The 20,363-nt window shown below is 47.0% G+C and overlaps 1 protein-coding gene across 2 annotated transcripts in view; it reads left to right on the plus strand.

Moving 5' to 3' along the window:
• Nucleotides 1–553: 553 nt before the first annotated feature.
• The window catches only part of ARHGAP31 (Rho GTPase activating protein 31), a 67,683-nt gene continuing 47,873 nt past the window's right edge, over nt 554–20,363 (plus strand). For both annotated transcript variants that reach the window (XM_067546046.1, XM_067546048.1), the window contains exon 1: nt 554–1,189. In XM_067546046.1, the coding sequence (XP_067402147.1) occupies nt 1,087–1,189 (103 nt within the window). In that variant the 5' untranslated portion in view covers nt 554–1,086. The remainder of the gene's footprint in view (nt 1,190–20,363) is intronic.

Raw genomic sequence — 20,363 nt, forward strand, 5'->3', positions numbered from 1 at the left:
GATCCTGGGTTGAAAAGTGCAACAGCGGTGCAGCTAATCGCTAGGAGTGTTTGTGGAGGGAGAGACACGGTGGCTGAGGTCCTATTTTTTAGTGGCCCAACTTCTGTTGGCGAGAGAGACAGCGTGTGTCCCCCTCCGACCGAGGCTGGGCTGGGGGGCAGTCTGAGCTGAACTCCATCCAGGCCCCTCGCTGTCTGCTCCTCGGCCACGGGGGAGATGTCGGCGTCTTGCCCCCCACCCCCTTCACCGGGGAAGCCCGAGAGGGAGCCTCTTCCCAGGCAATGGACTCGGACAGGCAGGGGCTTTAGGAACCCAACAGCAAATGTTTCTGCTCTCTGGGAGGGAGCTGGAGCGGCTGGCTCTTAGCGACGCGGGGAGAGGCGGGCAGAGGGGAAGCGTCCCGGCCTGGAGATGTCCCCGGCCGGAGGGATCAACCGGAGCCATTTCTGCTCTCGCCTCCTGCCGGGAGCGGAGCGCTCGCCTGGCCCGGCAGGCAGCGCCTGGCCTGGGAGCGGCTCCTGCGTCCGGCCGGCCCGTTATCCGGCAGGCTGCTCTCTCCAGCACACACCCCCCCACCCCCCCTGCCGCAGCCCTGCCGCCCCCTCCCGGGCCAACTTCCTTCCTTCCAGCCAGCCTTTCCTGGCCGGGGCGGGGGGCGTCCCCGCCTCGGCGGAGCGAGCGGGGAGGGGGAAAGAAGGCGGCAGCCGGAGCCAGGGCAGGAAGCGGGCTCCGTGCGCGCTGCAGAGCGGGGCTGGCTCGGCCTGTGCCCGGGGTGCGGCTCCGTCTTCCCCCGGCCGGCGCAGAGCAACCAGGCGGCGGGGCCAGCGGGGGGAGTTTTTTTTTTTTGTTTTTTGTTTCGCTGGCGGAGTGGCCCCGGGACACGAACTCCCGAGTCCGTCCGTCCGTCCGTCCGAGCTCCGCCGGCGCCCGGCTGATGAGACCCGCGCCGGGCCCGGGCTATGCGCGGGAGCCGCCTCTCGCCCTGAGCCGCCGCCGCCGCTGCCGGGGGGGGGCCCGTGCCGGCTGATCGCTGCGGCTGGAGAGAGCCTCCTCCTCCCCCCCCCCCGACCCCCCCATGCCTAACTCATGAAGAACAAGGCAGCGAAGCCGAAGCCGAAGAGGAAGGGAGCCGCGGCGGGCGCCTTCGGCTGCGACCTGGCCGAGCACCTGGAGAGCTGCGGGCAGGATGGTAAGCGGGGGAGGGGTCCCGGGCCAGGGCCAGGGCTGCGCCGCTCGCAATGAATGGGCCGGGAGCCGGGCGGGGAGCCGGGGTGTGTCTGCGCTCCTGCCCGGCGCCCGATCGATCTCCCCAGCCCGCGGGGGGATGGAGGCGCACGGACTGACTCGGCGCCGTCTGTCCGGAGCACCCCGCCCCGGGAATGCCGCCTCTGCCGCTCCCTTGTGGTCCCGCACGGCTCCCCCCCCCCATCCCCTCCTCCGGTCGCTGGGCCGGGCCGGGCCGGGGCGGGGGGGACGGAGGAGGGACGTGTGCGGATGTTGGGGGGGGGGGGGAGAAGAGACGGCGGAGTGACTGTCTCCACATCCTTTGCCTGCTCCGCCTCTCGCCGCCCCCCCTCCCGGGCTGCCCGAGCAGCGGATCGGGGGGTGCAGACTGGAGGCGGCCGCGGCGAGGTCAGAGGGCTTTGGTGTTTGAAACGGCTGGGTGGGGACGAGGAGCGGAAAAGAGCAGATTCCTTACAAGAGGGGAGGGGAGAAGCAGCTGAGACACCCACTGGCAGCGTTCCTGCTCGCGGAGTAGGTGGGGAAAGAGTCAATGTGCCTCTGCCTCCACCCCCCGTCTGAGTGAACGTCCTGCTCTGCGCCGAGTTACTCTCCCCAGAGGCAGGGACGCGGAGTGACAAAGCTCCGTGGCCTTTCACTGGAGGAGGATGATGCTGAGGATGATTAAGGCTGTGCTGTAGGGAACAAGCCCAGCCTTGGCAGAGAGACGAGCTAGATCAGTGGTTCTCAACCTTTCCAGACTCCTGTACCCCTTTCCGGAGTCTGAAACCTGAGCCCCTCTGCCCAGGGCTGAAGCATGTAACTTAACTTCAGATGGCCCCTTGTGTTGTGGGGCCCAGGGCAACAGCCCTGCTTGTTAACCTCTAACACCAGCCCTGTACTTGCAACCCACCCCACACCAGTCCCCTCCTCCCCCGTTAAGAAACACTGATCTAGATGAGTTGATGTTCCCCCTTGGAAGAACTCTGTGTGTCCCCAGGGGTACTCGTACCCCTGGTTGAGAACCACTGGACTAGATTATCTAATGTCTTTTCCATCACACAGGTAAGATGCACGTATATATAAGTGTCCGATATTCATATACACATGTGCATCTCTCTGGTTACTGCAAAAGACACACTTTACAGTGTAAATCAGCAGTAATATTAAGTACTTACAATATCTTCCATGTATACAGTGCCTTAATCCCCAAAGATCCAAGCAGCAAACAGATAAAACACATTTTAAAACAAATGTAACACACTGACATCATTTTGCAAACATAACCCACTGATGCATGAATTACATTTGCCACTGAATTCCACCCATCACCACAGCAGCCACCTCTGGTGAGGAGCTTTTCTAGCAGTTCACAGCAACTCTGCACAATGGTTTAGGATAGGAAGGAACAAAATCACATGTCCAGTTGAAACTGCTGAGGCAATTTAGAGGGGAAGAACAGACTTATCCCAGTTGATATTAGGCGAGGACAGCAGGACTAGCAGTGGATTTTTTTAAAGACAATGAGTGGTGAGGATCTTGTCTTAGGTCTCATTTGTAGGATGGTTCACAATTCTACCTACGTACACGGTCTGTCTTGAGGAGCAATGTGGGAAAATGTGATGTTCCTTTCCCGTATATAATACTGTGTTATGGCTGAATAGCGCGTCACATTCCCCAGTGCAGTATGATCGAGAAATGAAAGACTCAGTTGTTATATATTCATTTAGGAGGGTATGAGTTAGATCATAAGATAGAAGTTAAATCAGAGGGATGGGGAGGATGGAAGTGAAGTGGGAGCATTGATTCCTCTGTTAGAAGTGCATTGAGGATCAATAATCATGAAACCAGATCTATCAGAGGGACTGTGAGGGCAATGAAGGGGCCAAATGGCATTGATGTGTTTACAAGCCTGCAGCTCTCCTCTAATTGGAGCTATGAGATGAAATTCAAAGGGCGGCTAAGGCATGGAAGATGATTGTCAGTGGGACAATTTATCCAAAAATCAACTGGCTGCAGGGACAAGCCAATATCCCTGCAGGCAAGGGCTTTGTAGAGGTAATAGGAGATAACTTTCTCTCCTGAGCAGGCAGGATCCTTGGGGGTGTGAATGAGTTTGTGGGGGATTGATGCTGGCTCTAGCTATTGCCTATTCAGAAGCAATATCAGCCTGAGGTACCGGTTCAGAGCGGCTGGTAGTCATGACATGGGGATCGAGCACTTTAATGTCCAGAAAAGATTTTCTCATGTGGAACTTGTGAAAGCAGATTTTCAAATGCACTCAGAAGGATTAACTGGAATAGCCTGCAAGGGTGTAGAAGGGACTGGAGCCAAGTCAAACTGGTTCTCCTTCATGCACAGAGCGGCTTTATCCCAGCTTCCAAAGCTGCCTTGTGCGGTGGTTCCACAAGTTCTCATAAACTAGTGAGTGTCAGACCCGCTCTGTGCTTGGGAGGGAGATATCTGAGGAACAGCTGGGTGCTGCAGGATGTAGTGCTGGCGTTTCTTTACGGCTTTCTTCCCTCTGAGTCAGTACGTAATCATGAACTCAGCATGCTGTTTGGGGGTGCTGTGCTCATAGACTTTAACGACAGAAGGGACCGTTGGGATCATCTAGTCTGATCATTACATTACAGGCCACAGACCCTTGCCCACCCCCTCCTGTAATAGACCCCTAACCTCTGACTGAGTTACTGAAGTCCTCAAATCCTGGGGTGCTTCTTTTCAGTTGAGATATAAAGCTGAGCTCCTGAATGCTTGTGGTCAATTCATTTCAGAACTTGTGGTGTTTTTTTTTATAAAGGCTTTAGTCCTGGTTTGCTTGCCAAATTCCAGTGGAGAGAATTATATTCTGCCTAAGGTATTAACTTTTCTACTTCTGTAGTTTTTTTGTCTTTAACTGTTAAACAGTTACCACGTTCCACCCCAGAGATGGCTGTATTTTACGGGTGGGTGAAAAGATTCTTCTTCATTCCTTACCTACTGTACCTAAGGCTTAATTAACAAATTCTTGTAAAGTGCTTTAAGATCATAGGATGAAAGTTAGTGTAGAAGTACAACGTGTCATTATTAAATAGGGGTGGATAGTCAAAATATGTTAGCAGGTACAATGGATGGCCCAGGGCATTGATAATGGGACACATAACCTTTCACTTCTTGGATGATTTTTCAAATCCACCCTGGGTTAGCAGAGGCTGAAAGTTGTTGCTTGTCTGATGGCTGGTTAGTGGCTTGTGTGAAATGCCTTTGCCGGGTCTCAATCCAGTTCCTGTCATCACCGCAACTGACCCTCACTGGCTTCCTTGTTGGAAATCTGAACTTGCCTCTTACCCTTAGAGGTGATCCCTCTGGAGCAGAACTGAAGCGTGTTAGTTGAATGGAGGGCAGGAGAAAGGGGGTTGTACCTTTTGTGGGGGTAACTCAGTTTGGCCAGTCCCAAGCATTCAATAATAATGAGTCAGGCCCCCCCAAAATCACCAGATTGGTTTAAAATTCATGAGATTTTCTAAAATAACAAACATGTTTTTTGTTTTTCTTTGCCTCCTGGTTTCTGAGCCTTTGGGATGCACTCAGTTCACGTTGTCAAGCTTTTCTCTACAAGTGGGAGAAGCAGAAACTCTCTCTTTTAAAAAAAAACAAACAGAAAAGCCCAGATAAACCCCTTGTTCCTAGACTGCAGCAGCAGCTCTGTGTCCCAGCTTGTCTACTGCCGCTGTACCCTTCTGTGGTTTGTTGCACATCTGTTTCCTGCATGATGCTGTCTGATTGGGATGCAGTGACCTCAACTTTTCCCCCCTACCGCCCCCCACCCACTCTCTGCAGTTCCCTCAATGGCTGAAGTCCTTTGCCTGTAGCACCCACAGCTCTTTAAATGCCTTTGTTTGACTCCAGTTATTGGCTTTGTTCTCGGGCTGAAAAAGTGGAGCTGCTTTGTTAACGGCCTTTGAAACAAACAGCCTCTTGTGCTTAGCAGTTGAGGCTCCTTCTCTCCAGGAGGGGCCTGATGGCGGTGTCCTCTGGAAAGGAAAAAAGGGTCAGTGTTTCTGTGAGTGCTGCAGAAGTGACACTCTGCTCACCCTCTCGCACGCCCAGGAATAGTATTCTGGTGAGAACGGAACTGCGGGGAGACAACTATCGAGTTTAGTCGTGGTGGGTGTTGGGCGTGGGCCAAGGTGAGCAGGGCCTGCCCCAGAGGGGGCTGTCCAGAGCGGGCAGGGTGAGCGGGAGATGGGCCAGAGCAGGGTTGGAGTAGGGCAGTCCAGTGCCCTAAGCACACTATGACATGGTGCCCTTTGTAGTTCTGCCCCAGAAGCCCCTCTTCTTCACTGTGGCACAGCCCTCCCCTGACGTGACAGTGGCAGGGGAGTATCCTCCTTTCCCAGAGAGAGAAGGGCAGTGGCATGGGGTCCTCCCTCCCCGAGAGTAGCAGTAGGGTGTCCCCTCCCCTTGGAAGAGCAGCAGAGGCAGCAACATGGGTTTCTTCTCTTGGAGAGACAAGGATGGCAGAAGAGGGCTCCCTGGGATATACCCTCACAGCCAGATGTATCTGCTTGGGTGTGTGAAGCCCACTGCCCCTTATCCTGCTACACACAGCCTCCTAGAGCTGTGGGTCTGGGCACTAACTCCCCACTGAGTTTAATGGGGCTGTTTGCACCTCCCACAGCTATTGTCTCAGGCTGTCTGCAGACTCAGGCAGATGTTGCTGCAGTGGTCACACTCAGATCACATTTTCAGTCTTTTCTATATAACCGTGAGGGCTGAAGATTTACTTGAAATAAAATGAAATCTGTGATTCTGACATAATCACCTGACTCTGCTACGGGACACCAGACACATATAAAATGCCTGTGTCCTAATTCAACCCAGTGTGTTAGGAAAAAAACCCTGGATGATCATGGAGACTTCATTTTGAATGACATATGCTGGAGGTCTTATGCTTCATCAGTGATTTAGATAATGGCACAGAGAGCACACTTATCAAGTTTGTGGGAAGAGTTGCAAGTGTTTCGGAGGACCAGATTAAAATTCGAAATGGTCTGAAGAAAATAGGATGAAATTCAATAAAGACAAATGCAAAGTCCTCCACTTAGGAAGGAACAATCAGCTGCACACATACAAAAGGGGAAATGACCAGGAAGGAGTACTGCGGAAAGGGATCTAGGGGTCAACAGTGTAACACTGTTGCAAGAAAAGCAAACGTCATTCTGGGATGTATTAGTTAGGAGTGTTGTAAGCAAGACAGGAGAAGTCATTCTTCTCCTCTCCTCCCTGCTGATAAGGTGTCAGCTGGAGTATTGTGTCCAGTTCTGGGTGCCACATTTCAGGAAAGTTGTGGACAACTTGGAGAAAGTCCAGAGAAGAGTAACAACAATGATTAAAGGTCTAGAAAACATGACCTGTGAGAGAAAATTGAAAAAACTGAGTTTGTTTAGTCTGAAGAAGAGAAGACTGGGGGGGGGGGGGGGGGGGGGCAACATGATAGTAGTTTTCAAGTACATAAAAGTTGTTACAAGGAGGAGGGAGAAAAGTTGTTCTTAATCTCTGAGGATAGGACGAGAGAAAATGGGCTTAAATTGCAGTTATGGCGGTTTAGGTTGGATGTTAGGAAAAACTTCCTAGCTGTCAGGGTGGTTAAGCACTGGAATACATTGCCTAAGGAAGTGGTGGAATCTCCATCATTGGAGATTTTTAAGAGCAGGTTGAGCAGACATTGGTCAAGGATGGTCTAGATAATGCTTGGTCCTGTCTTGAGTGCAGGGGACTGGACTAGAAGACCTCTCGAGGTCCCTTCCAGTCCTATGATTAGTACTGCCAGTACTAAAACTTCCCTGGAATTTCTAAACTTTATAGATGACAATTTCTTAACTCAAAAAGTGTTGCACCAACATGGGGAAATCCTATATTAGATCTTGTCCTAACGGGTAAAGAGGAACTGAAAACAGAACTAAGAATTAATGGCAGCTTATGTACAAGTGATCAGGAATTGATCACATTTATAATTTGTAAGCAGAATAAGGTCCAGACCAATATTATCTATACTTGGTGCTTTTATAGGGCCAATTTCATAAAGCTGAAAACAATTATGAGCCAAATCCGCTGGGAGGAAGAATTTAATCAGACAAGTGTGAATGATAAATGGGAATCATTTAAGAGGACTTTACTAGTTGCCCAAAAAGCCACAATCCCACAGTTGAGGAAGAAGGCCATGCTGGGTTAAAAAACTGAGTTGATTTAAAGGGGAAGTGAAGGTATCTATACAAAAATTAAAAAATAATATATAACAAGTGGAAGAAAGGGGAAGTTAATAGTAATGCATATACATCAGAAGTTAGGAATTTGTAGAAAATTCGTGAGGGCAGCAAAGGGATACAAGGAGAAATCTATGACCAATAGAGTTAAGGACAATCAGAAGGAGTTTTTAAAATATAATAGGAAGAAAAAGAATGCTGAGAATGATATTGGTTCATTACTAGATGGAAATGGTGGAATTATCAATAATGCAGAAAAGGCAGACGTGTTCAATACATATTTCTGTTCTATATTTGTGGAAAAAACAAGGATGTAGCCTCATCATATGTTTATAAAAACACTCTTTCCATTTCACTAGCATCTCTCGAGGATGTTAAACAGAAGCTACTGAAGTTTGCTGTTTTTAAAACAGCAGGTCCAGATAGCTTATGTGTAAGAGTTTTAAAAGAGTTGGCTGAGGAGCTTGCTGGACTGATAATGTTGATTTTCAATAAGTCTTGGGGCACTGAACAGTGCTTCCAGAAGACTATGAGAAAGCTAATGTTGTGCCAATTTAAAAACAGGTAAAAGGGATGACCCGGGTAACTATAGGCCTATGAGTCTGACATCGATCCTGGGCAAGATAATGGAGTGGCTGATACAGGACTTGATTAATCAAGAATTAAAGGAGGGTAATGTAATTAATGTAAATCAACATGGGTTTATGGAAAATTAATCTGTCAAACTAGCTTGATACCTTTTTTTAAATGAAAATATAAGGTTGGCTGATAAGGGTAATAGTGTTAATGTAACATATTTAGACTTTTGTAAGGCGCTTACCTTGGTATCACACAACGTTTTGATTAAAAAAACTAGAATGATGTAAAGTTAACATTTCATACATTATATGTATTAAAAGATGGCTAACTTATAGGCCTCAAAATGTAACTGTAAATGGGAAATCATCATCATGTGGGTCTGTTTCCAATGGAGTCCTGCAGGGAAGGGTTCTTGGCCTTACATGATTTAACATTTTTATTAATGATCTAAAACATGAAATGTTTGATAAAGTTTGCAGATGACACAAAGATTGGGGGGGACTGGTAAATAATGAAGAGGTCACTGTCTGAGAGTGATCTGGGTCACTTGGTAAACTGGGCGCAAGCAAACAATATGTGATTTAGTACGGCTAAATGTAAATGTAGGCATTTTGGAGCAAAGAATGTAGGCCATACTTACGGGATAGAGTCCCTATCCTGGGAAGCTGTGACTCGGAAGAGGATTTGGGGGTCATGGTGGATAATCAACTGCTGGGCGCTAGATGAACACTGTGACAAAAAGAGCTAATGAGAAACCAGGGATGCATAAACAGAGGAAACACTAGTAGGAGTAGAGAGGTTATTTTAGTAGTAGAGAGGTATGCATTTGCCACTAGTGTGACCACTGCTGGAATAATGTGTCTAGTTCTGGTGCCCACAATTCAAGAGGGATGATGATAAATTGGAGAGGATTCAGAGAAGAGTCATAAGAATGATTAAAGGATTAGAAAACCTGCCTTACAGTGATAGACTCAAGGAACTCAATCCATTTAGTTAAACAAAAAGAAGATAAAGGGGTGACTTGATTACAGTCTGTGAGTATCTGCATGGGGAACAAATATTTGATAATGGGCTCTTCAATATAGCAGAGAAAGCTATAACGCGAACCAATGGCTTGAAGCTGAAGTTAGATAAATTCAGACTGGAAATAAGCTGTGTATTTGTGACAGTGAGGGTAATTAATCATTGGAACAATTTACCAGGGGTCATTGTGCATTCTCCATCACTGACCATTTTGAAATCAAGATTGGATGTTTCTCTAAAAGATCCGCTCTAGGAGTTATTTTGGGAAAGTTCTATGGGCTGTGTTGTAGAGGAGGTCAGACCAGATGATCACTAAGGTTAAGAAAGTCACGGTTATTTTTAGTAAAAGTCAGAGACAGGTCAGGGGCAATAAACAAAAATTCACAGAAGCCCGTGACCTTCCCTGACTTTTACTAAAAATAACTCTGACAAAATGAGGCTGATGGGGGAGATGAGAGCCTGAGTCCTGCTGTGGGGAGGGATGTCCAGGACCTGCTGCCCGTGGTGGTGCGGAGCTGTGGGGCCAGCGGCTGGGAGCTGTAGGCTTCCCCGCCGACTGCAGTGGCTGAGAGCTGCAGGTGCCGCCCGCTGCCCATGGCGGCTCGGAACTCCAGGACCCCCAAGTGGCTGACAGCTTTGGCCCCACAACCCCAAGGCTGAAGCAGAAAATGTCCCGGAGGTCTCTGGAAGTCCTGGAATCCGTGATCTCCGTGACATAATCTTATCCTTGATGATCACAAGGGTCTCTTCTGGCCTTGGAATCTATGAATCTAAGAACTCGAACTAGGCATGGAAAGGATGCAAATAAAGGATGAGGACGGTGCTTAATTTGTAATGAAAGAGGTGCTGGGGCTCGAGCAATTGTTTTACTTTCAGAACTGACGTGCCAAGCCCAGAGGTGCTGGGGCTATGAACTGCCAAGCCTAGAGGTGCCAGGGCTCAGCCCTGGCACAAATTAAGCACCGGATGAGGATGCTTATCCCACCAGGACATGGGAGTGGGGATGGCTCTGCAATGCCATTCCCTATGTCCTCAGTATTTATCACCCCACCAACACCCTTCCTTAATATCCCTCCCCTGCCCTTTCCAATACCCACTTCCTCAATATGGATCTCCTTTCCAGTCTCCCAGTACGCATCACCTGCTTTCGCCATAGCCAGTAGTCCTGTCCCCATTACTCATCCCTCATTGCTCTCCCCAATCCCATCATACAACCCTAAAAATCTCTCCCCAATGCCTGTCATTGCTCTACCAATATAAATCCTCCTCCAATCACAAGGTCTCCAGTATCCATCCTCCAGTACCCACCATCTTTCCATTCCCAGTCCCCATCATCTCCCGTACCCTCTCTGCCAAAACCAGTCACACCCTTCCAACATTCCTCCCTCAGCACCCATCTTTTCACACTCACTGTGCCTATAGAAGAAGCCTTCGGATGACTGCATTGAGTGAGCATTTAAATAGGGCCCATTTAGTGGTAGGGCCCTAATAAAAAATACTGCGATTTTGGACAGTAATAGCTGTCCCAAAGCACTGCAGTTGTGCTATTGTGAATTGTAATGTTTCAAAGCATTACTGTAGGATACCATCAGTATTTTTGAAAGGAGGTAAAGTAATAATAATTAAATACTAAATACTTTGCACAAAAGAAAGAAAGCACAAAGCCCTATCCAGTTCTCCAGTCACTGACGCCTGATTCTGGAACAGAATTTTGTCACCAGATCAGCCATCAGGACCATGTGCTAGGGAAACATGAATTGTATGCCATTTATTTTACAGTCACACTGCTGCCCTTTGTGCTGATGAGCCAGGAGACCTACTTCGTAGGCAGCATGTGATTTGCTCTAAGGAGATGCTCCAGTTGGAGCCAAGTCTGAAACCTGCCAGGCAGATGTGAAGCTGACTTCTCCAGGCGACGTGGCTTTGCTTGTGCACGCTTATGTGTGCGGCTGCATATATTTATATGTCTGTGTGCCTTGCTAACGTGGATGAACGTGTGTGTGTGCATGCATGCATATGTTGTGTGTATCTTTGCACATGTGTATGTTCACTTGTTTGAGAGGTATGTTGTAATGCATTGTTCTGTGTGTGCAAATGTATTTGCATGCTCACGTGGGAGTATCGGTGCACAGGGGCATATGGGTGTGATTATATCCAGTAGGTCTGTGTCAGCTAGTTTGTGTTTGTATGTTCACGAAGATATATTTTTGTGCACTGGGGTCTGTGTCTTTTTAGGCATGTTTATCTGCAAACGATTGTGTGTACATGGGTGTTTGTTTGCCTTTATGAGTATGAACTCACAGGCCTATGTTTGTGTGTAAGAATGCATGCACAAACTTTCACTTTTATGAAAAGTACTGAGAATCATTAATGCCCATGCAAAGGAGATAAGAGGAAACATCTTAAGGACTCATGGGAAAGGCCCAATGCACATCTTCTCTACTGCAGAAGGATGAAAGAGTAGATTCACCCCGCTGTGATTTGAACGTGCAGTGCCAAGAATTTCAACCTTGAGGTTCAGGCTTTTAAGCTATCTCCTTTGCTGGGTACCAGCTGGAGAACATATTAAAATGCACGTCGCCAGAATACGAAAGCAAATTCATTCATTGTGCTGTGTGGAACATGTTGCAGGCTGTTGTCTCAGTGTGTATGTAGGTGTATGTATGTATGCAGTATCTCCTCAGGTGTGTGTATCCATGGTCTTGTGGTGGGCGGAGACTGCAGACTCCGAGAACTGGAGTCAGTTGCAAGGTGCTGTGATTTGACTGTTTGAGGAATGGATTAGTAACTTGAACCCTTCCTGGTGAGAGTGGGACCAAAGGGCAAACGGGGGGGATGTTTTTTGAAAGATGATAATTGCTGCATAGGGAGTCAAAGGTTGATATGGGATAAGGGGGGACCTGATAGAGATTTATAAAATCATGACTGATACGGAGAAAGTAAATAAGGAAGTGTTATTTATTCCTTCTCACAACACAAGAACTAGGGGTCATGAAATGAAATTAGTAGGCAGCAGGTTTAAAATGAACAAAGGGAAGTATTTCTTCACACAACGCACAGTCAACCTGTGGAACTCCTTGCCAGAGGATGTTGTGAAGGACAAAACTAGTTCAAAAAAGAACTAGAGAAGTTCATGGAGGATAGGTCCATCAATGGCTTTTAGCCCAATGGGCAGGGATTGCTGTTTGCCAGAAGTTGGGAGTGGGATGGGATGGATCGCTTAATGATGACCTGTTCTATTCACTCCCTCTGAAGCACCTGGCATTGGTCACTGTCGGAAGACAGGATACTGGGCTAGATGGACCATTGGTCTGACCCAGTATGGCCGTTTTTATGAATATATGAACTACAGGGAACATACTGGTGTATGGAGGGAGAATAGGGATGGTATCATGGAGCACTTGACTCTGCACGGTGCAAGGGGCGCTTCTGTGGACTCCTACATAGATGTGTGCATCCACAATGGATAGTGTGTGTGAATTTGTAATAATCCCCAGGTTGCTTTGCCTGCACCCACTTGCACTAGCAGTGCATCATATCATGGGTCCCTGACATCAACCTTTATGGCAGCGGCGTGAAAGCAACAAGAATGGTGAATCTGAGCTGGGTGTTAACATTGGAAACAATGGGAACAGAAGCTGTCTGTTTGCTTTTGTTACTTTGCTGTTCTTCCTTGTTTTGCGTGTTGTTTGTATTACTTCCTCAGTCTGTTTGTTGATTTCTAGGAGCTGGGTTTTCATATCCCTGTGGCTTGGTGTAACTGCAGTTGAACATGTGTGTTGCAATCATAGCCTTCTTTGCTTTGTATCTACATTTCCCTGACTAACTCTTGCGTGACTCACATATTCTGGATCCAGGCTGCATCCTGCTTTACATTTACCTTAGCAAACACTGCATGAGGAACTCATGTAGTTTGCATGCCTCACTCTGCTTTGATCCTGCATTTCCCTTGCAAATAGCATGAATCACATGTTCTGGCTGCGTAATCTGAACTAGATTTTACAGAAGACACATTCTGAATGAGCAAACATTTTCTCTTTATTGGTAACAGCACATTTTATCTAGACTTGGTCACAAATTGGTGGGGGCTGCAATATACAGGATTTCACAGCTCTAAAAGGCACAGGGAGATATCTTTACAGGGTGAGATGCTAGCATGATACAAAGGCAACAGCTGAAGTAGAGATGCTGCAGTGCTCTTACGTAGATTTGACTTTTCCCAGATTTCAGGAGTTTTTGGATCCCAGGTTTTGGTTCAGGCCCAGCTCTAGTCTGGAGCTGTCATGATTCAGACACAATACCTGAAAGGTTAATCTGTAAGTAGGGCCTTATGTATATTTTGCAATTCTACAGCCACCATATTTGCTGGAGAGTATACACTATGCCATGGATTTTTGCTTCAGTATCTCAGTTCTCATTTAAAAAAAAATTGTAATCCCTTTAATTGTGAAGTACATCTTGAAAATATGAGTTGAGGGTGAGTGATGCAGTGATGTCTAGCTGAGTCAGCAGCTTGCCTGAAACAATATCTTTAACAGAGGAGTGAGCTGCTTGATTCATCTTATTTGGGGTGTTAACTCTGAAACCTAAAGATAACATAAATGTAAACATTGCTAATTGGTTCACTGCTGATCATTGGGGAGAAATGTCTAGCTAACATATCTGTTCTACAATCCCAAACAGGCCTTCCCCATACCAAAAGCCCCAACTGTCCTCCATCCTGCTGCCAAACCTTCAACTTCTCCCTTGACAACTTCTGCAGTCCAGTTATACATTGTCAACACACAAATCTACAGCCATCAAAGACTGACCTAGTCAGAGGACATTGTAGCAAAAATTGAATGTAGTGTCAAATAACACAGAGGCTACTGTACTGATTGCAGAGGGGAGAAGGGAACCCATGCCTCAATAATAGTCACTGGGTGAGGAGAAAAAATGAAACTTTATTTGGAGAAAACACCCTTGTCTTTAGTAGGTGTCCAACCTGTATCTTCCCCCTGCCACCAGCAGTTAATGCTTTGTGTCTCAGCTCCATAGCACAAGCTCCAAACAGTGCCCTAATTCAGGAACACTTATAGGCAGTGTGCAGACACTGTCAGAAGTAGCTTAGTGTATTATTATTACTAAGTGTATGTGTGAGACAATTCCTATTGTAAATTGGCCCCAGGTTTGCTCGAAATTCAGGCCAGGTTTGCAAACCTAGGGTCGGACTCTGAGTTTGTAACTAAACAGGAAAGCAGGGGGATTCGGTGTTTGGTTAACGAGAGCTTCAGACCACACCAGTGCTGAGAGTCCGATGGCGCTGCAGTTAGCGCCTCTGTGTCACAGTGAGTTCTGCAGTCCCACTGCTGCCAATCTGGAACAAAAAACAAATGGGTGCTTTCTTAACTCACAGACATGTGACCTGTTATGAAATCCGGGCAGGATCTTTGCCTAAATAAAAGCTTACAAATACAATTCTGGGGCGGCAATGCATGGTGCCCGCGAAGCCGCCCCTCCTCTCCCCACTTATGATTCTTGGTCCGTGTGCCTTGCTGTAAAACAATCCCATGTGTACCAGCACCTGACATGAGACTCATACCCAGACTCTTTCACAAAGGCTTTGTTACACTCCCCTCTCTGGAGTGAGGAATGGGCAGGAGGCTGGGGCGTGCACGTCCTGCTCCTGCTGGATTCTCAGCTGGAATTCTGCTTGAATTCTGGAATGTGGTGCTTGGAATTCTGCCCGAGCAGCTGATCAGGGTTGCTGTTCTCCCATCTGCTCCCCAAGTCCAGGAACAGCTCAAAGATTTATCATTAGGAACAGGAGTCCGTTTGTTTCTACAAATACAGAACAGTTAAAAAAAAAACCCTCCCAAACGCTACATTTTAGGCCCTAATCTACATTCTCCCAATAATAACGGTTTTGGGACATGATTTGTGATACAGCTAAATGATGGCATGCCATGGGTCCCTGAAACTGGGTTAGAAACCTGGATGGTCCAAATGGATAGGGGACAGTCATATTGTAATTGGGTCCCCTGACTTGTTTCTGATTTTGGTAAAAGCAGGCCATTAGACATAAGCCCCAACCAAACTCTCGGATCCAATCCTTGTTTAAAAAAATACCACAGTGATTGCCCCAAACGCTGCCATATCAATACTGTATATTGTTTGGGATTGATACCGTAGTGCTATTTTTTTTTTAAATAAGGAGGTCTTCAAAACCTGACCTGAGATCCAGATCAGCATTCCTGTCTTTCTAACGGGCTTAACCAAAACCACTGTTCTGAGCACCCCTAAAACGTTAGACGGTGGGTGTTTGGAAATCTGGATCTGAATTGGGCAGCTTGAGCCTATCTGTGTTTCAGAACAATAATGGTTCACATGTGCTGTCTCTGGCAGTGAGTGCTATTAAGTTTAAGTATCTTCTTGTTGGCTTGCACCACAAGAGTCTGGCAGAGCAAGTTTGTTAAGATGTGGGAGACTCTGATTCTCGTGTGACGCCTCCACTGGTTTCCTTTTTGAACCTCCTCCTTTTTGGGTTGCTTTGTAGTAATGATGGTTAAACCTCAAAAGTTTCAGAGGTTTGATCAGGGAGGATGATCGTTGGTTCTGGATTTGTATCCAAACCTCTTGGGTCTGTGTTGTAATTTGAAGGAAATAAACAAACAACCAGCAGGATCAAATTGGTTTCTTTGGACAAGCAAAATCACAGATGATAACAACTTTGCACCAAATTACTCTTCTTTTGCCTATATTCTCTCTCTTAGTGCTCTCAAGTGGGTATTTTATCTTCTCACTCCTGTGTTCAGTAGCTTTAACTACACCTTCCTTCCCAACTGGGCTAGGGAGCACATGAAAACAGGCTCGCTCATGAAATTTCTTGTACCTCCTGCTTCTCACCAGGCCAGAAATACAGAGCAACACCCTTGTATATGATAGTACTTTTCCTTTCAATCCCAGCTGGACCCCAGAAGTATAACAGGGCAGAGGAATGAAACAAAGAAAAGTTAAACCAAATGGTTTGGAACCTCAGGAAAGGTTTGGGGTTTGGTTGGAGGCAAAGGTTTGGGACTTTGGGGACGGGACAAGGGATTCTGATTTTATCTGAACTGGTTCATTCACCCATCCCTAGCTGCTTCTGTTTCCATTTCAGTAACTCTATTGGCACGGCAAGGTATGCACATGTTGCCAAAGTCAATACATTAAGTGTCTGTGCCCAGAGCAGGTTTAACAGTAGTAACGGGAGAGCTGTGTTTGATATATGATGTCTGTCATTGTTCCTTTCTGACTTGGTGGTGGCAGCCTGCCCGGTATTGTTACTTTGAGCTTTGCTGTGCATAGGAAAGAGAGGTCTGAGCTGTGAAGCTAAGATCGTGGGGGCTCATGATGGCTTGGATGTTGGGTCCCAGTTTAGGCTTGCAGGAATACGAGTAAGCAGGGAAGCTCTGATCCAGCCCAGTCACTAGAACTGTTGGAGTAACGCTCCGTTCTGGGGCACTATACATACCCACAGTGAGGATAGGTTTCTAGTGGAGACCTAGTTTCTGGCACTGTTAATTAACCTGCTTCAAAGGGAGAGGAGGAAGCATCTAATCAGCCCAGAGAAGGGTGACGAGTTCCAATTAGCCCTCAATTGTATCCTTGTTAAATACCCATCTGTCATTCTGCTGCAATAGGGCAGAAGATTAAGTGGATGTTAGATTTCTAAACATGGCAGACATAAGCCTGCAGCCTTAAACTGTGCTCGCAGCACTTTCATGTAACCGAAGCAGGATTGGAGTCTTCCAAGGAAATCTGCTGCAGGAAGTGGTGTTGGTGATTCAGTAGATGACACAGCCTTCCTTCTCAGTCAGCAGAGTGAATGCACCAGCATGGTGTGAGGGTGTAAAACAAAAAAAGGGCCTGACTGCTTGAGCGTCTTAGGAAATGCTGTTTTTCTCTTTTTCCCAGGAGTAGAGAAATGTATGGTGATTATCAGGTCAAATTCTCATCTGCATGTATACTTTCTGTATCCCTCAATTCCCTTTCTACAAACGGTTTCAGTTGGATCCGTGTTGCCGTACCGTGTTAAAGAGTGGCCGCATGCCAGCCTAGAAGCGGGTGGGATGAGTCCTCTTTATGTAGTTTCTAAAGCATTTTGGGATGATAGAACAATCTCAAAATTATTGCCTTTTGCCTTTGGAAAATCTGGCATGGTCCTGAACTGAAACCTAGCTCCAGATATCCCACTACTTTGTAGATCATGGCCATCTCTGCAAATAATAATGGTCCTTGCATCTCCACAAAAGCATCCTGTCCCCTAGTCCTCCCTTGGTTATAATCTTTCCACTACACATCTGTGCCAGAAATGGGGAAAACCTGAGGTGAACCTCTTATTCATGGGGGCCCTTGCCTGCTGCCAGCATCTCTCTGTAGAACATAAAAAGAACATCACTCACTCGCAACCTAGGGGAGACTAATAGTGCCCTTGACTCCCTTCACAGTGCCTTAAAAAAATCACTTTAGCCGCTTTGTGCCTCAGTTTCCCCACCTGTTAAAAGAGGCAGCTGATAATACTGACTGACTGTTCTTCGCAGAAGGGGGCATGTGGAGCTTGTGAAGATTAATTCATTCCTGTTTGCTAAGCCCTTTGAGTTCTCGGGGGTGGGGGTGTGGAGAAGGCAAAGGGTTATTTATATCCTACAGCAAACCCCAGAAATCAAGTGGGAAGTGCAGCAGCATATGCTGTTGTGTTCCAGGCTGCTTGAGGCCTTACTTGGGAGTTCAGAAACCTTACTTTCACAGGGGAAGAAGGTCGCAGAAGAATCCCACACTCAAACCGAAGGTTGTTTGTTACATGTAGGGCTCAAATAAGAAACATTAAGAAGGGGGCTCCTCCTCTTCCCCAGTGTCATTAAGTGTCCTGGTTACAGACAAACCTTCTGTTTATTATCTGGGAAGGGAAGGGGTAAGGGCCATCACTGAGCGACTCCCTCCATCCTCAGGCAGTTTTCATGTTCATTAGCTCATCTGTACAAGACAAACGTGCAGCCCTACAGAGCTGCGATTCAGTGACTGAACAATGTCCAATTATCCCAGCTCGGAGAGCGAGGGGCTGGTTGCTGGCACGTGGACGTCACAACCCTAGCCAGATGGCTCCTTGAACTCACTTGGCTAGGGCCGGTCACACCGCGTAGGGAATTTGAGACATGTCAGCAGTTTCAGCCGAGCACTTTTCAACGGCCAGCAACGTAGCTGTCTGACATACTAGGAATGTCTTCGCTCCCACCACCAGCCCAGTGAGGAATGCACAGAATGGAAGAAGCCACTGATGACTTAAACGCTCAGTGGCATCAAAATTCATATGTGAAACGAGTCTTTGGAGTCTCAAGTTGTTTTCTTGTTCTGTGAGCAATTAAGTATCTTGGTGCGGATATAGCAAAATAATAACGCCACCTTAGCTTCCTATAGCGCCTTTCATCTGAAAATGCTTCATCCATCTCTCAATCTATTGATCTAGCTAAAGTACAGGAAGATGCTGGAGTATAGTCCTATAAATAGGACACTGCAATAGAGGGTCTGGCTTCTAATCCAGAGCTGCTGCTGCCTTAGTGAGTGATCTTGAGCAAGTCACTTGCCTGCTCTGTCCCCGAGTTTCCTCATTTGTAAAATGGAAGCAATGATACCCATCTTTGTGAAGACAGGGGTGAAAAGTGCTCTGCCTGTGCTCATTGTTACTGTTCTACGGTTTGAAGGCGCTCAGATTCTATGAATTACTTCACCCATTATTGAAGTGCAGTCACCTGAGGGAACATCGGAACTGCCCTTCTGGACCAGACCAGTGATTCGCCTGGTACCGTATCCTCTCTCTGAGAGTGGCCAGCACCAGCTGCTCCAGAGGGAGCTGCAGGGAATGCCCCAGTGGACACTTCTGAGATAATATGCCTGTAAAGTGTGCCTTGCCCCCCCTCGTGGGTTAGTGGCTAGCTTATGTCCTGAAGCATGAGGCTTTATATCTTGAAGAGAACATGGCAGCTATTTAATACGCCCAGCAACACTGCCCAAGACCTTAGGACAGGAAATAAATAACATTGGTGTCTAAATGAAAGAGCAGACGGGATTACCTGAACAGTGATTTGGCCAGGACTCAGACTTTAACCATGCTACTCTGGCCAAGGATGTTCAGAGAGCATTAGAGACCAGAATCTCCATTTTATAGCTCATCTAAGACCGCATCTTCAGCAGCACAGCCTTTTCTGAGCCCGTGCTGGGGCGTTGGTGCAGTATTGATTCATAGCTAGAGTGCCACCACCACCAATTCCTAGGTTTATCCTGGAGGTCTCCTATCCAAGAACTGGCCAGGTCCAGCCCCAATTAATTTGTGGCAGCTGATATCACAGCCAGTAAAGCAGCTGGCAGAAGAAATGGCTGGAAGGGGCAGAGTGTGAGTGAGAGATGAAAAAACCCGCTTGTGGAGCCGAATGGAGGAAAAGAACAGGGAAAGGGAAGAGGTGAAGGTGACAGAGAGAAACCGTGTGAGGAAATTCCAGTGTGTTTGTACTGGAAAGAAGACAAAAGATTGGGGAAAAAATTGGGAATCTTCAAGGCAAACTCAGTGGTGCTGAGTGAGAGTGTATAGCCGTGGGGAGGGCATGGAGGGAGAACTGAAGAGTGAGAAGCAGTGGGAGAAGGGAAAGGACTGATTTACCATAGGCAGGAGAATAAGGGCAAGTGTAAAACTTTCTGAACAAGACTTAGTCATGGCAGATTTAATGCTAGAGATAGAGCCATTGGAAAGACTCTCCTGTTTATATATGACAGGTGTAATGCGCAACAGAGAGAGAAGGAAGATACTATAGAAGTGCAAAGAATTCTTACTATTATCCTAATCCCCTGTTTTCAGACACTTAAAAACATTGACCTTTGCGGTGAAACTGCTTCTGGTTGTTTTCAGTCCAAGAAACAAATTTGGTTTTGGAAAATTTGAGAAATTGCCATTCTCAGCTGTTTTCCGTGTGACTGGAACATGAGCAATCAAGCTTTTCACCAGTTCAAGAAATTTTCCTACTCTTCTTTTAGTGCCTGGATAATTCAAAAAATGAGCTTCATTCTCTGTACAGCACCAAATTTGATGTGTCCATGCAGTCCTCCGTGATCACCAGTGACTGTGCCTCACCTGAAGAAATTTGGCTTTGAAGTAAAGTTATGGACATTTAAAAGTTTGCCTTCTGAGCGTGCATCAGCGTCCTTAACTCTGGAAGCATGCGCGATGGTGCAATGATCTGGAAGTGCTCAGACGTCATAGACTCCTAGAAATGAGAGGGATAA

This window comes from Emydura macquarii, unplaced genomic scaffold (genome assembly GCF_026122565.2).
Source record: "Emydura macquarii macquarii isolate MOO-44397 ecotype Brisbane River unplaced genomic scaffold, CSIRO-AGI_Emac_v2 contig_1119, whole genome shotgun sequence".
Taxonomy (NCBI): Eukaryota; Metazoa; Chordata; order Testudines; family Chelidae; genus Emydura; species Emydura macquarii.